The following is a 14,812-nucleotide window of genomic DNA, read 5'->3' on the forward strand; positions in this document are numbered from 1 at the left end:
ATGTCATAGATATGGAATACGTTGGAGGACCCAATCCCCTCGAACCCAAGCCTCTTTCAGATTAGTGGGGACTGTGCTTGTGTTGAAGGAGGAGTTGATTATCCTAGTAATGAAAGGAGCTTGTTCCCTAGCTGCCTTTGATAGTGGTCACTGGGTAGGAATCCCCTAGACATCTAGAAGGTTTAAGTGAGGGTATAATGTTTTCCACTAATGGTATAGTGACAGGGGAAAAGTTGAATTGATTGACTTGCTGCTTCTGAGAGTGTAAGGTTTCTTGAATCTTTAGGTCATTAGATGCCTTTTTTTGTTGAGCTTTTTTTCTTGTAACAGATTTTATTGCATAGAGCATCTTGGATGTTAGTGCACCAAGTTTTGTTTTTAATGCAGTTATCCGTCAGGGTATCAGGAGATTTCAATTCTTTTAAGATGGTAAAGAGTTCCCTTGTACGGGAGTTGGCTTTGGCGTTTCTATCGTTGAAGGTGTCTCTTTTTGTTTGAAGGATTTCTAGTTTGTATCCATTTGAAATTCTAGTAAGCATTTCCTTATTCTGGATGGTTGGGTTATTTTTCCAGCGTGTCTCTGCCTGCCTTTTTTCATTCCGGGTGGCTTTGAGACTGGGAGTAAACCAAGAGTTAAGATGAGCTTGTGGTTTCTCTTTGCGTAATTTGAGAGGGGCAATTTTGTTGTTAAATAAAGACCATTGAACCTTACATACTGGTTTTATGAGTGATCTGTTGATCCTTCAGGCTCTGACAGTTCCGCCGGTGGGTCGGGGGGGCCTTCTCATTGTGTCAAGCTCTAGCTTGCATATTTCTTCTGTGTTTTCAGGCCACATCCACAACATTGGCAAGTGTATTGTAAATTGAACGTTTATGCTCAGTTCACTGAGCATTACACATCTACTTTTGCACTTGGCTCCTTATTCCACATGAAAACAAAATACAAATGACAAAATCTGGACTCTACAGCAGTAAGAACACAAGCAAAAATTGCATGACTATTCAGACTTTTATTCCAATAATTACAGCATAAAAGATATTTACATAATTCTGATTTTAGTTTTTTAAATAATTGTGTTGCTTTCGTTTCCGTTGAATATTTTTCATGGATTTCACATACTTTGTAGAGATGGCAAATGTAGTTTTCATAATGATTGAGATGATTTGTTTGAAATGTATCACAGCTATCTGATAAAGTGCTTTTCTGAAAATATGTTGGCTGCTTCACAAGTTCACTTTTTAAATTTCAAAGTTCAAAACAGGACTCTGGCAAGCTCAAACATCACCTGTGGGAGGTAAAGCACATACAAATTATATAGTTGTCTTCATCACAGTGTGGCGTCTTTGCAAACTGAATTCTGTCGCAATGCCAAGAAGGATCTACATAAGCCAGGAATATAAGTTAGGCTTTCAAGGAGAAACCACTGGAAGGTGTCTGGAGGGCAGGAGGTGCTTGGGGAGGGAGGGGAACATGAAGGAGGTGAGCCTGGTGGGGAGAAGGACCTTGGAGAGAAGGAAGATGTGCAAATGGAGGGAGAAGGAGGTAGTTGGAAATGTTACATCAGTGTGTCAGCATAATAAATCATAACCCAAAAACAGAACTTCTTCACCTTGGGTTCAAACAACAAAGTCTCTGAGACTCTCAACTCTCAATCAAAGGATCCCTTTCCTGGTGTATATCCTCACAACTCCATCTTTCAATCTTGGGATTTGAGCATACTCATTCTTTTTTGCCTCTTCCTCCGGTGGATTCAGGTCTTCTGCTTCTGGTCCTCAGCTACTTGGAGAGCCCTCACAAGGGTCTCGGGCCATAAAACTGTATATGGAAAACAATCCCAGTGTCCGATAATGATTGCTATGAAGACCTCACAGCAGCCACCACCATGCAGTCCATCTTAGTCTCTTCACAGACTTTACAGAGCTGTTCGCACCATGTCAGGTTTCGGTCTCTATTTTCCCACACCTCTTTCCCATCTGCCTCCTTGCTGAGTTGCAATGATCTCTTAATGCCCCTCCTACTGAAATCCCTCATGCTATTTCTCCTCTCCATCTCCCCCACCCCTCTGCCTTTCTTTTCTCCAACCTCCTCCCTTGTATTCCACAACATCTACAAATGTTTCTACCAACTTCCTCCCCACTTTGCTAATATCTTCCCTAACATTCCCCTGAAAACCATCCTTTTTACCCCCACCCCCTTCCCTTCTCCAGACTCCTCCTGAATCCAGTACACTCATTGGTTCTTCTTTTGATGCCAACTGAGAGCCCATAACTAGTAAGGAAAGAAGGATCTGGGCCTTCTACATACTGCAGAGCCCAGTGAACTGTTAGGGGTGAGGAGAACCCGTTTTGGACTTTGGCATACCAGAAGAGATTGTATTGGGCCTTATGGTGATGCAAAATATCTGAAGGCCTTGGAACTGCCACTTATTCTGAACTGTCATTATTTGATGAATAAATCACCCTTTACTTTCAGTGGGCCAAACATGTATAAAACTCCCAATAAAACAAATAGAACGAACATGTCCCCCAATGCCAGGCCCCACAGCCTTAGCGTGCCAGAACTGGCAGCGGGTGAATCGAATGGCACTGGCCACTCTGACAGCCGATAAATGCAATCTGTTGCCTACATCTGACTTGTCTACTCTAACGCAGACACTTCTCGAAGTGGCAGACACTGTTGCTCCACTCAACCATATTCACCCGTGGAAAAATCCCTCTGCACTTTGGTTTTCAGCAGAGCTGAAAACAGCCTGTCTAGATGTAAGGTTGGCGGAATGGATATGGCGACAAAACTATGATGTACAGGAAAAGGTTTGGTCCCAGAAGCTGACCCACAATTATCATAACGCAATTAAAGCCGCAAAACAGTCCTTTACCGGAAAAGTCAAGATGGCTCTTAATCAGGCAAAAGAGCTTTTCTCTGTGGTCAACTCATTTAGTTCTACTAGTGCCTTTGCACCCAAAATACCTCCCTCAGAGCCTTTGGCCACATTTTTGTTACTAAAGTGGTCAGTATTCGCAACCCCATTTAGAGCAACTGCTCGGAGAGTCCACCTATTTAGTAGAGGACCTGGCCATGTTCAGATCAGGGTGGAGTGGCTGCACTGATACTTCTTGATCTGTCAGCGCCGTTTGATATGGTTGACCACTCCATCTTGCTGTCCCGCCTGGCCACAGCAGGGCTCTCGGGAACCTTCCTGGCCTGGTTCTCTTTCCTAGAGGGACGTGCTCTCATCCGCTCCCACGGCTTCAGATGCTATGCATACGTGGACGACACCCAGTATCACATCTGACACTGTGATCTACAGGGTCTGCGAGAGGATCAGTAATATCTTCAAAATCACTGGCCTTACTGTGTTGCCCAGACTTCCCTTCCTCCTCCTCCTCACCTGAAGACGTGGAATAGTCCGACTTCTTTCTGCAGGAAAGTCTGACGTATGGCTTCTTCTTTTTTAGAAGGAAGGGTCTGCCTCGGAAAGAAGCCACCGTGGTCTCTGTGAAAGAGAGACCTACCGAGGCTCCCCTCCGCGACAGCCAGAAAAGGGGAAAAACCGTAGAACGGAAAAAAACCCTGGGTCTAGAGTAGTGGCAGGTGATGGAAGTCTGCTGTATCCGAAGCGACGACTGGAGTCTCCTCAGCCGGGGAGATGAGAACAGCGACCAAGCCTGGATCCAAACCGGAGGTACACTGCCGGAGCACAAGTAAACTTCCTCAGCCGAGGATACGAAAACAGAAAGGCCTAAGCATCCGACAGACAGGTAGGTGAAACTGAATGAAGGAGAAGCCAATGTACAGATCTAAGGATTTGCGAGAATAGGGAAGTCCGAGCGGACCGGCGAGCAGAAGGGGGAGAGGCAAGCGAACCAGTGTGAAAACGGGAGGCAGGGAAGTAGTAGCGAATCCGGGGAATCCCAAACGAGGAGAGAAGGGGAAACCAGGGACACTGAGCAGAAGGCAACAAGGGGGCAAATAGAAGGAAAAACTAGCGCATGCAACAGAACAGAGAAAAACTCAGTTGCAACGCGCGGAACGCTGACTGCCGAATGTTGATAAACGATCAGCGGCCGCCATCTTGAAAACAACTAGTCCGAGGCCGGCAGAAGGGAGAAAATGTGACGGCACAATCTAATGGCGTCCACGTTTCCACCTTCTCCACAGGCTCCAGTCGCGACACCCAGATTTTGGTACGGTTAGATCTTGACCAATCTGAGGTGTCGTCGAGACTGTGCGAGTGTCTGTTGGCCTTGAGGAATTAGATGGACAGCCACTGGCTTAAACTAAACGGTGATAAGACAGAGGAGATGGGGTGGGCTCTCTTGGCACTTCCCTGTGATCCGCAGCGTTCTGGCCGTCAGCTCTGTGCAATCTTCCATCTCTGGTCACGTCGGTCAAAAACATACGAGTTGCACTGTTATCTACATTGTCGATGGCCGGACAAGTTTGCTCGGTCTGTTAGACGGGCTTTTACCTGCTGAAGCTTCTTCGCAAGATCATGACTCGTCTTCCAGAGGAAATGCATCCTCAGGTGGTGGCCTATGTTAATCTCTAGCCGCATTGACTACTGCAATGCCCTTTACCTGGCGCAACCTAAGGGCCTGATTCAGCGGCTTCAGCGATTGCAGAATATGGCAGCCAGAGTGGTGACGGGATCACCACATGGTGCCCACATTAGTCCTGTGATTTGGGCTCTACACTGGCTCCCGGTGGTGAAAAGAATTAAGTTTAAAGCCATGTGCCTTGTACACCGGGCATATTATGGGTTGGGGCTGAATTCCTCCAGGAAATATTCAGGCCATACACCCAAACTAGGTTCTTACGGTCAGAAATGGCAAATCTGGTTACTATCCTGAAATTCCGGAAAACCCGTTTGGGGGGGCTGGGCTTTCTCGATCGCGGCAGGTACCTTATGGAATGAGCTTCCTACAGGCACACGGAAATTAACAAATCACCTGCAGTTCCGCCGTGCACTAAAAACCTTGCTTTTCTCTCTGTATATGATATGATATGGTATTTATAATGCGCCTATACACAAGTGTTTCAAGGTGCGAAACACTGGCTATCTGCCCTGGTTTCGCGTCCTAGTTCCAAGGTGCCCTTGTGGTAGATGTACACTTTATAATACCTGTAACATGGCATAACATAATTTTAGTCTGGAGTAATTCTAGATCCTCTGTCACTATGTTACAGACAGTTACCAGCACAAGGAAACAGATGAAGTGTGGAGCAGCACAGATGGAGAGGGCAGTTGAAGAGGTGAAGAGCAGGGCACGGGGTGGAACCCGCATTTAAAAAAAAGGGCAAAATAAGTTGTCCAAAAGAGTCAAACAAAGTCAATGGCAAACATCACCGAGTCTAATTAAAGGGCAATTTGAATTTATGACATAGAAATACAATTTATTCCAATAAACCTTGTTAAAATTCCAAGTTTTATTATCGGCCTTGTGTGGATCCCTCTCGGCTTTGTGACAGCTCCCAGTGATAGATGGACATGAACTAGAAGATATATAAGCTCTCAATACCTCAATAGTGATGAGAATTACTATCATCCACTCCAGGCGCAGTGCATGCTTCTCATTCAGGTGATTACGCATCAGATCCGTCAGTTCCATGCAGTGTTGAAGCTTTTCATTCATTACCTAAAAAGGAATCATTGTTTTACACAAATAATGTCCATACCACGTAGCACATGTCTTATCGATTGACTTGCTTGGCTAATTCAATGGGATGGAAACTTTGGTAGTCCTAACATGGAACAGACATCCGATTTGAAGATAAACATTTTCTTTCTATCTTACTGCAGAATCTAATCATCAACATCAGGCAGCATAGCAAAAAAAGATTCAGATTCCTATAGCATAACCCCTCTCCGGCAGCATAAGAACTGGTGGAGAACTCGACCATTCAAACCAATTATTTTACTGAATGTTTACTTGTTAACTAAATAAATTATGTTAAGAGGCTTAAGCTATCGTTGTCCCGATTTCATAGAAGCCATGTAAGATTTGATCACATGGGACTAAGTTACCCTTGATGGCCTTCTTAAGCAATAATTTCTTCATGTTAATCTTGGAGTAATAATCCTACCACTTTTAAAAATAATACTATCCTATTCCATTCACAGAGTGCTATGTATGTATGTTGGTAGATAGGTAGTTAAAGAGGTTGGATACAAAGAAGCTGAGCAGAGGGATAGGGGCTGGAGGGAAAGTTGGGAAGGGCTTGCAGATTCAGTGATCAGAAGCTGATGAAGTATACTTTAAAGAGCCAGAATGCCATCTCCTTCCTTCAGTGCATGAGGGAGTTGCCTGAATTGCATCAGTATATTGTTTCAGTGTACTGATGAATACCATGAGAAGAGTTTTGTTTTCTTCTTATGGTTCTGAATTTTCAGTCTCGTGAGGTCACAGCTTCTTGTGCTTCGATGGCTTCCCCATAAGGTAGGTTTTTAAGCCAGGTAGCTTTGGCTTTCACTGTCTTCTATGCAATACAAGGTTTCTTGAAAGTGATGCGGGCCTGGAGCCACAACTACTGCAATTCACAGAGGATGGGAGTGGCATGGTCCAATCTGTATGGTCCTATGATGAGACAGATTGTGGTATGCAGGACGGCTTTCAGTTGGGCAAGGTTGGGGCGAAGGACAACTGTGATGAGGTTGGTGCAATCGTCCCAGTGTGAAAGAAAGATTTTAGATGTTGGTTCTTAAGCCTCAGGCTGGAATGATATTCAGCAAAAGAGCAAGCTGGTATCAGACAGCTTAGGTTTTCTCAGCGACGTTATCCTTGAGCAAGAGGGGAGTGTTGTTTTGACATTCTCTAGAACTTTCTGATTCTAACATATTCTTTTCCAGATACTGAGACGAGACATAGGCCATAGAAGTTGAAAACAATGCTAAGAAGGTAACTAGCAGGATGTTGGCACACATAGAAATGCAAATGTGGTTTCTGTGGACGGGCCAAACTGAGAATGTGTAGTTTAACTCTGGGAATTAATAATCACAAAAAGAATAAAGAAACAGCTAAGTGGCTGCCTTTCACATTAATGTCTATATTGTAGTAAAGAAGTAGTGCAGAGTGGTGTTTTTTTCTAGATGCCTCAGCCAACCATTGAGATATCATTTTATAATGGTACCCCATTCTTTTTTGACAACTGATCCCAACAAACGGAGATCTGGATACAATCTTACATCGGAGAGGAAGAATGCTCTTCAGATCCATCCATCATATCAACCCAAGATACAGATAAATACCTGGGCCTAAGAACCAGCATGATACAGAGGGTCATCAAGGGTGTCCAATTCTGAGTCCAAATTCTGACCCCCCCAGGATCATAAGCCAGCAGCAGTCAAAATACAAGGGAGAAAAGACTTTGGTGTGGGATTAGGTAGCAAAAGTAAGGAAATGTGCATAGCCAATGGTGCCTGAAGCGGTCACACTAATGACAGTGTAACAAGTAGACCTACTTAAGGAGGTGTAAGAAGTAATCATGAAATATATTTAATCGATTTCTCCATCAGCTGATATGGGACTCGATTGAGAAACATGACATAGGTGTTAATACCTCAAAACACCTATTGGATATAGGGCTGCAGTGACAAGCATATTTAATGGTCAGACGGGTGTGGTTATCGGAACTGTCTCCATAATAGGATCCTACAGCATTAGACACATAAGACCTAATAATGGGGACGCATACACGAAGAACGGGTTGTTGACAAAACTTTAATTGGTGGTGTTTGGCAATGAAACCCTATGGGCGAGGAAGCGCGAGCATGGCAACCTTTAGAATAAGGGTCCATAAACATCACTGTCCAACATGAACCTGAAATCTCTAGACACCACACCAAAAACCTGCTGGAACTGATTCTAAACCACTTCCCAGCGCCACTGAAGAGCAATAACTGATCTGTCGATACCAGGGCCTCAAAACTTACTGCTGCTGTTGAAACCACATAGTGTCTTTCTTTCATCTTTGGCTTCTCCGTACTGGAGTAGGTAGCCATGTTTGGCCTGATAATCGTAACACACAAAGAGACCATGCTCATGTTACCTATATAGGGGTTTACATAATCAAATTACAAGGTTTATGTTTAACTATCTCATTGTTTTCTTGTAGCTGCTCTAAGGAACTCATGGTGGTAATAGTAAAGAAAGACTCAGGTGATCACAGTTCAAGGGTGTTTATTAAACTGTATGCGCAGGTTGGAAAAACACCTAAACCTAAATCTAAGATGGACGCAAGCTATGACCATCGAATAATAATAAGGCAGTCCTAGCGGCGTCTTGTCAAATAAAAGGCCCTATAGTAAAAAAAACTATTGCCATTCCTTACAACTAAATACAAAGAGTGTGGGATAAGGTTCACAACAAAGAAAGAAGTGTTCACAAACGATAAGTCAGGATGTGGTAGCCGGGGGCCTCCCTACCCAACAATTTGAGCAAGGGACAAGGCGGGACTCCTGAACACAGCACACTCTCGAACTTTCCCAGCACAAGACAACAGTTCTGTTTTCAGCTATAAGGACCTACGGTGGTTAAGTCTCTTTTCTACAAAAAGTCTCTTGCCTCAGAGGACCTGATGTGTTCAAAATAACAAACAAAAAGTTCCTTTCCAAATGTACGTTGGGTGATGACTTTTCACTCCTGGGTCTCCCTCTTCTGGGCTCAGACCCCTCTCGAATATCAGCATCCCTCCATCTGGTTCACTACAGCTTTTTCTAAAAACAGTTTCACCTATGGCATTCACAAGCCTTAATGTCTTTTTAAACAGTTCACTGTGGACAGCCCTCTGTCAGGTTCACTCCTGTCAACACACTTTTCATTGGGACTTAAGACTTTGCCCCTTTCCATCGGAATCCCTCTGTTGGGTTCCCTCTTGCCAATCGTACAGTTCTTTCTCTTTTCTCACTATGCAGGATTCATCTCCCTTAGCTTTTCAATTATGTGTAGGTCAAAGACTGATGTACTGGTGTTTTTGGTAGACCCCTGTATGACCACTTTGACCTTTTCCTTCTTGCTCTCCTAGGGCCTTCTGGTATTGGTAGTTTCAACAAACGTGGGATCAACCAAAGTCTCTCGAATGAGCACCCGCGTGTTGCCGGATACCTCTTCAGCTGGTTTTCCTTTGATGTTAACAGTTATTTGAACTTTCCTTAATTTGCTTTGTCATTTGCGACTTTCATTCAACACTGTTTGGTTTCTTATCGGTTCTCCCCTTGACTCACTGGCTGTGATGAACCGCTTGGCTTTTCTGGTCTCTGGAGTCAAGGCCGGTACCACGGTAGCAAGCAATTTCTCCCTGTTCTGATTATCAGTGTAGGCATGCTCCGTGTACCATTGACATCTGCTGCAACACATGCTGGCTATTGTTCACGGTCTTACGATTCCTTCCACAGAGGCTTCGCTAGTCTGGGCCGGAAAGGGCAAGGTCGCTTCTCTCCTTGCTGCCCTTTCGGTTCTCGCTGCCTTTCTCCTCCTCTTGAGCTGCCGTGCTTGGATAGCTGTCTAGTCATGCGGTCTGCCTTGCTCGTAGTGTGCTCTCGTGCTCCACCTTTTATCCTTGTGTGGAAGGGAAAGGGCCGTCAGGTGTATGTGGTTCTGGTCAATTGCCTGACTGTTAGGACATGTCAGGTAAACGGCTCTAGCGTTAGCCCGATGTCTTTTGTGGTGTAAGTGTTTGTGTCAGGAAAGAGGGTGGAGAGGGGTAGAGTGTCTGACTATCCTACGTGGTAGACTTGTGAAAAAGTGTTATATGAAGGGGGATACCACGTCGCACCCGTTGGTGTCCACTTCCACTCCCCGAGGACCCCTCAACCAGGTGATATTGTCACTGGTCCTCCACCAGGAACTGGATCCAATAGCAATGGCCGTGTCCTGGCCACCAGGATGACAGATCCCCCGGGGACTAGTTAGGGAGACACCTTCAGGTTTCTTTTCTGTCCCAAATTCTGGCCAGGGATTATATTAGTTCTTCCTGGCTGTTACTTGGGGGGTGGGGGGGGATGATTTCACCTGTGACCTAAGTTCACGACAGACTGAGAAGCCTTTTTATTCCCACCTGAACATATGGAGGCTGCCGAGGACCCGGTAGCAGCCTTGATTTAGGCCATTTTAGGGCAGACCCGACTGCCACCAATAATGTATTGCACCAACAATTGGAGGCAATTCAGAGCAGCCGGCACCCACTACCACCAGATAATGAATTTGGGGATGGGGCACCTCTGCAACATGGGGGTGCACCAGCCACCCTCCCGCCCCTATCCCCTGTTTGCGCGCCTACTTTGTTCACTTTGGCTCCTCCTCCTCTGTAGCGCTTTACCGGAGAACCACGTAAACTCTGCACGTTTATCAACCAGTGCAAATTACATTTTTTGTGCAGACCCAGGTTTTCCCAGATTCCACCACTAAGGCTGCCTTCACGTGATCACTTTGGCTAATCCCTTACTAGAAGGCAATAGCCACGTTTTGTACGATTCAGAGATCCTGATAGCAGAATTGACGAGGTCTTGAACGCTCTGTTCAAGGCTCAAACACGAGATATTGAATTATTGGAATTAACACAAGGAAAGGCAGGACTTTTGGACTACATCACTTGATTCAACCAATTGGCTGCCGAAATTTCTTGGCCTGAAAATAAGAAATCTGTTTTATTTTACAGGGGTCTTAGTGATACCATGAAAGATACCTTAGCAGTAGTTCCCGCTTTGCCTACCTTGTATACTGAGCTAGTTGACCTAACTCTCCAAGTAGACGAGAGAAGAGCAGAATGCAAAGGAGAGTAGCATAAAACACTCAGTTTTACACCTGGCCAGTCCCCAGGCCCTTCTGTTCTCATAGAAAGTGCTCCTGAACCCATGCAGATAGGCAGTATTCGGGGTCCTTTGACACCTGCCGAAAGAGAACGACGTGTGACTAACGCCTGCTTCTATTGTGGTCAATCTGGACGTTTTATCAGGGAATGTCCTAAAAGACGAAAACGCACGCCAGTCTTTCTGAAGGCTCATCCTTAAATCAAGGGATACAGAACAATATAACCCTTGACACTTCTGTGACCAGTCAATCCACTCATATGATCATTGAGGCCTGTCTCACCATTCCCAGACGAACGGAACAACCCCTTCGGGTATTAAGTGATTAAAATGCCACAAATAACTGTTGACATATCTCTGGCTGCTTCGCTGAAACTGCCACTACAGAATAAAGCAAAACCTAAAAACAGTACAAGCGGTTGATGGGACAAACCATGCCTCTGGTCCATTTCGGCAGCAAACCCTGCCTTTACTTCTTACCATACAAAGCAAGCATCCTGAACAACTCACATTTGATCTCATAGCAGCTCCCCAATTTGGTATGATCCTAAGGATCCCACGGCTGAAATAGCATAACCCTTTGATTGATTGGCCTCAAAGCAGCCTGGACATCCACTCTACTTATTGTCATGAAAACTGTCAGACCATTGTGTCTGTAAACTATTCACCTTGTCAGGCCCTGGTAACTGTGGGGCACCTCGTGGGTGCCATAACCTCAGGCGTACCAGAAGAATACACCTCCTTTTTAGACGTATTTGACAAATGGCAAGCTGAGTCTCAACCTCCTCACCGCCCATACGATTGCCCCATTGATCTTATTCCAGGCGCTGATATACCATGTAGTCATGTTTATTCTTTAACCCCCTACAGAAGATCAAGCTCTGAAAGATTACATCGACTTGGCCTTGCGCGACAGACATAAAACACCAGCACAGTCCCTAGCTGCAAGTCCTATATTTTTTGTTCCCAAAAAGGAAGGCGACCTCCGACCTTGCATAGATTATAGACTGGTAAATCAAATCACCATTAAGAACAGGTATCCAATTCCCCTAATCTCGGTTCTGCTAGATCAACTCAACAAGCTGCTATCTTTAAAAAGCTGGATCTGAGAGGTGCTTACAATCTGATCCATATCCGAAAGGCAGATGAGTGGAAGATGGCTTTCTGTAGACAATATGGCCTTTTTGGAGTACACCATCATGCCTTTTGGCCTAGGCAACTTGCCTGCAACTTTCCGTTTCATGAACGACATCTTTCATGACATTCTTGATTCTTATGTCATCGTGTATTTAGACGATATATTCATTTTTCCCCGTCATACCAAACGCAGGCAAATCATGTAACAGAGGTACTTTGCAGACTAAGCCAAAATGCTATGTTCGCAGAAAAGTGTGCATTCCACGTACATGAAATCGACTTCTTCGGCTTTCCGATAACCGCGGATGGTCTCTCTATGAATGCAACCGAGGTGAAAGCCATTTTCGACTGGCCAGTAACAACATCAGTAAAGGCTTTTCAAACCTTCCTTGGCTTTGCTGACTTTTATTGCCACTTTATTCAGGGTTTTTCTGACATTGCTGCTCCTTTGACCAAACGTACAAGTCTAGTGTTTCCCTATCATTGGACCTCTCTCTAACAGGATGCTTTTGACACTCAGAAAACCGCTTTTACCACAGCTCCTGTCCTACAACACCCCGATGCAGATGTGCTGTTCATTGTAGAAGCCGATGGATCCTCTTTTGCTTTGGGGGCTATTTTGTCTCAATTATGTCCTACCACTGGTTTACTACATCCGTTGGCATTCCACTCTAGAAAGTTCTCTCTTGCTGAAATGCATTACACAGTTAAGAGAAATAGATCCTTGCCATTAAAGACATCTGCTTGGCTTGGAGATACCACCTCTTAGGCGCTAAATGGCTGGTGACCATGTATACAGATCATTGCAATATTCAAGACATGGCTTCTATGAAATGTGTTAACAGTCGTCAAGTGCACAGGCACATTTTCTTTTCCGCTTTTGATTTCACCTTTAAACACCGTCCCGGTTCAAGGCATGGGAAGCTGGCACCTTATCTCGTCTTTTGGGTGGTGAGAATCTTCCTGTGTTTCTAGAGACTATTCTGCAACAGACACCCTTTGTTTGTCTCTGTACACCACCACATACATTGATCTCAACCATACAAGAATGGGTCAAACTGCAACCTATTGATTTGAAGGATTGGAATGTTGACTATCATGAGGGTTTGCCATTTTTGTTCAGGGTCGCCTATTTCTACCAACACAAGAGACTAGACAACGTGCACTGAAGTAGTCACATGATGTTCCTATTAATGGACATCCTAGACAACACAAAAACGTGACACTTCTACAACGATGGTGTTGGTGGCCTGCGATGAGACGAGACACTGTTGACTACGTCTCCTCTTGCTCTGTATGTGCACAGGGAAAGAGCATCTTAAGAAAATCCTTTGGTCTTCTGCAGCCCATACCGATTCCACATAAGCTGTTGTTAAAAGGTTCTGTAATACACTTCAGAGACTTCACATGAGTTGAGAGGTTTTATTCAGAAAAGATACATCCATGAGAACGTCCCCCAGCAGTGAACCACTTCTCTCCTTCAGCTCTCAACCTCCCCTGGAATCTGGAACCCTTACTGAGTCAACACAGCCAGGGTTCCCTTGTAACTAAGATACCCAATGCCATGAGTGACAACAATATTGCACAGGGAGATGAGATCTCAAGTTGGTACTAAGCACCTCCTAACACCTCCCTTCCTCTCACACCAAATCAAAGAACAGAACAATAACAAAGTATAAAAGTATGCAAGCAATGAAAAACAAACATTGCTGAAATAACAGTTGTTAAAGTGGATAGGTTACTGGAACAATGATATTAAATTACATTGGTCCCATTAATCTTCTTGCAAAGTGCTATCCTCTCCTTGTTCCAAATACCACCTCCTTTGACAAGGACAGAAAATCCTAAATCTTTCCCAACCTGTTTAGGCTGGGAAAATAGAGATGCACTTTTGCGGACTTTAGTAGGCAGTTTAATTTTAATCCAGTCACCTTCCTCAAGTTTGAACTCTCTACAGGCATTCCTTTAGTCATACCGCTCTTTGGATTTGACCCCTGACTCAAATATTCTCTTTCTCACACTTTCCACATTCACTCCCACTACTTTTGATTTTCCCATCCAACCAGGACACATATGCGAATTAGGCTTCCTTCCCCTCAGCACCTCAAAAGGAGACACACCTGTAACACTATGCGGAGCTAATCTGTACTGAAATGTCCTCTCCATTATAGTTCTTATCCAATCACCTCCAGTGGCCACAGCAATTCTAATGGCATCCATGAGGGTGCGGTTGAAGCGTTCTACGCACCCATTGGTTTGGGGATGATACAAAGAGGTGTCTACTTGTTCTATGCCATGACTGCTCAAAAACTCTCTAAACTCCCCGGACACCAATTGAGAACCATTATCTGACAAACATTTCCTGGGAGATCCTTCTCTCCAAAATAATTGCTCTATATGTTTTATGATTCCACCACTGGAAATATCCTTCAGTATAAATACTTGAGGCCATTAAGACAATAAATCCATGACAACCAATACATAAGTATCTCTCCCACCTCTTATATTAAAAGGGCCTAACAAGTCCAAGGCCACTTCATCCCACGGAACTGTAGGTGATCTCCACACGGTCATGGGAACTTTCTGTACTCTGAGTCCCTTATTCCCTTCAATACAATCACTACAACCGTTGACTACTTCTTCTGTGTCTCTGTCCACACTAGGCCACCAGAACTCTGACCTAACCAAACCTTTGGTTCTGGCTAGTCCCAAGTGCCCAACATGAGCTTGAACAATTACCAATTTCCTCATCTTGAGGAGTACCACCATCTGATGACCCCTATGTAAATACCCTTTATCAATCCAGAGTTCATCTCTAACCTTGGCAAAACCACCTAGGTCACCCAGGCAACAGTTGGTCTTACATTCCA

The 14,812-nt window shown here is 44.6% G+C and overlaps 1 protein-coding gene across 3 annotated transcripts in view; it reads right to left on the reverse strand.

The window, feature by feature from the left end:
* Positions 1–990: 990 nt before the first annotated feature.
* RMND1 (required for meiotic nuclear division 1 homolog) overlaps positions 991–14,812 on the reverse strand; it is a 647,398-nt gene continuing 633,576 nt past the window's right edge. For all 3 annotated transcript variants that reach the window (XM_069628317.1, XM_069628319.1, XM_069628318.1), the window contains 2 exons: positions 5,521–5,637; positions 991–1,286 (listed from right to left, as the gene is read on the reverse strand). In XM_069628317.1, coding sequence (XP_069484418.1) covers positions 1,254–1,286; positions 5,521–5,637 — 150 coding nt within the window. In that variant the 3' untranslated portion in view covers positions 991–1,253. The remainder of the gene's footprint in view (positions 1,287–5,520; positions 5,638–14,812) is intronic.

This window comes from Ambystoma mexicanum, chromosome 12, assembly GCF_040938575.1.
Source record: "Ambystoma mexicanum isolate Mex_15411 chromosome 12, UKY_AmexF1_1, whole genome shotgun sequence".
In the NCBI taxonomy this organism is placed as follows: domain Eukaryota; kingdom Metazoa; phylum Chordata; class Amphibia; order Caudata; family Ambystomatidae; genus Ambystoma; species Ambystoma mexicanum.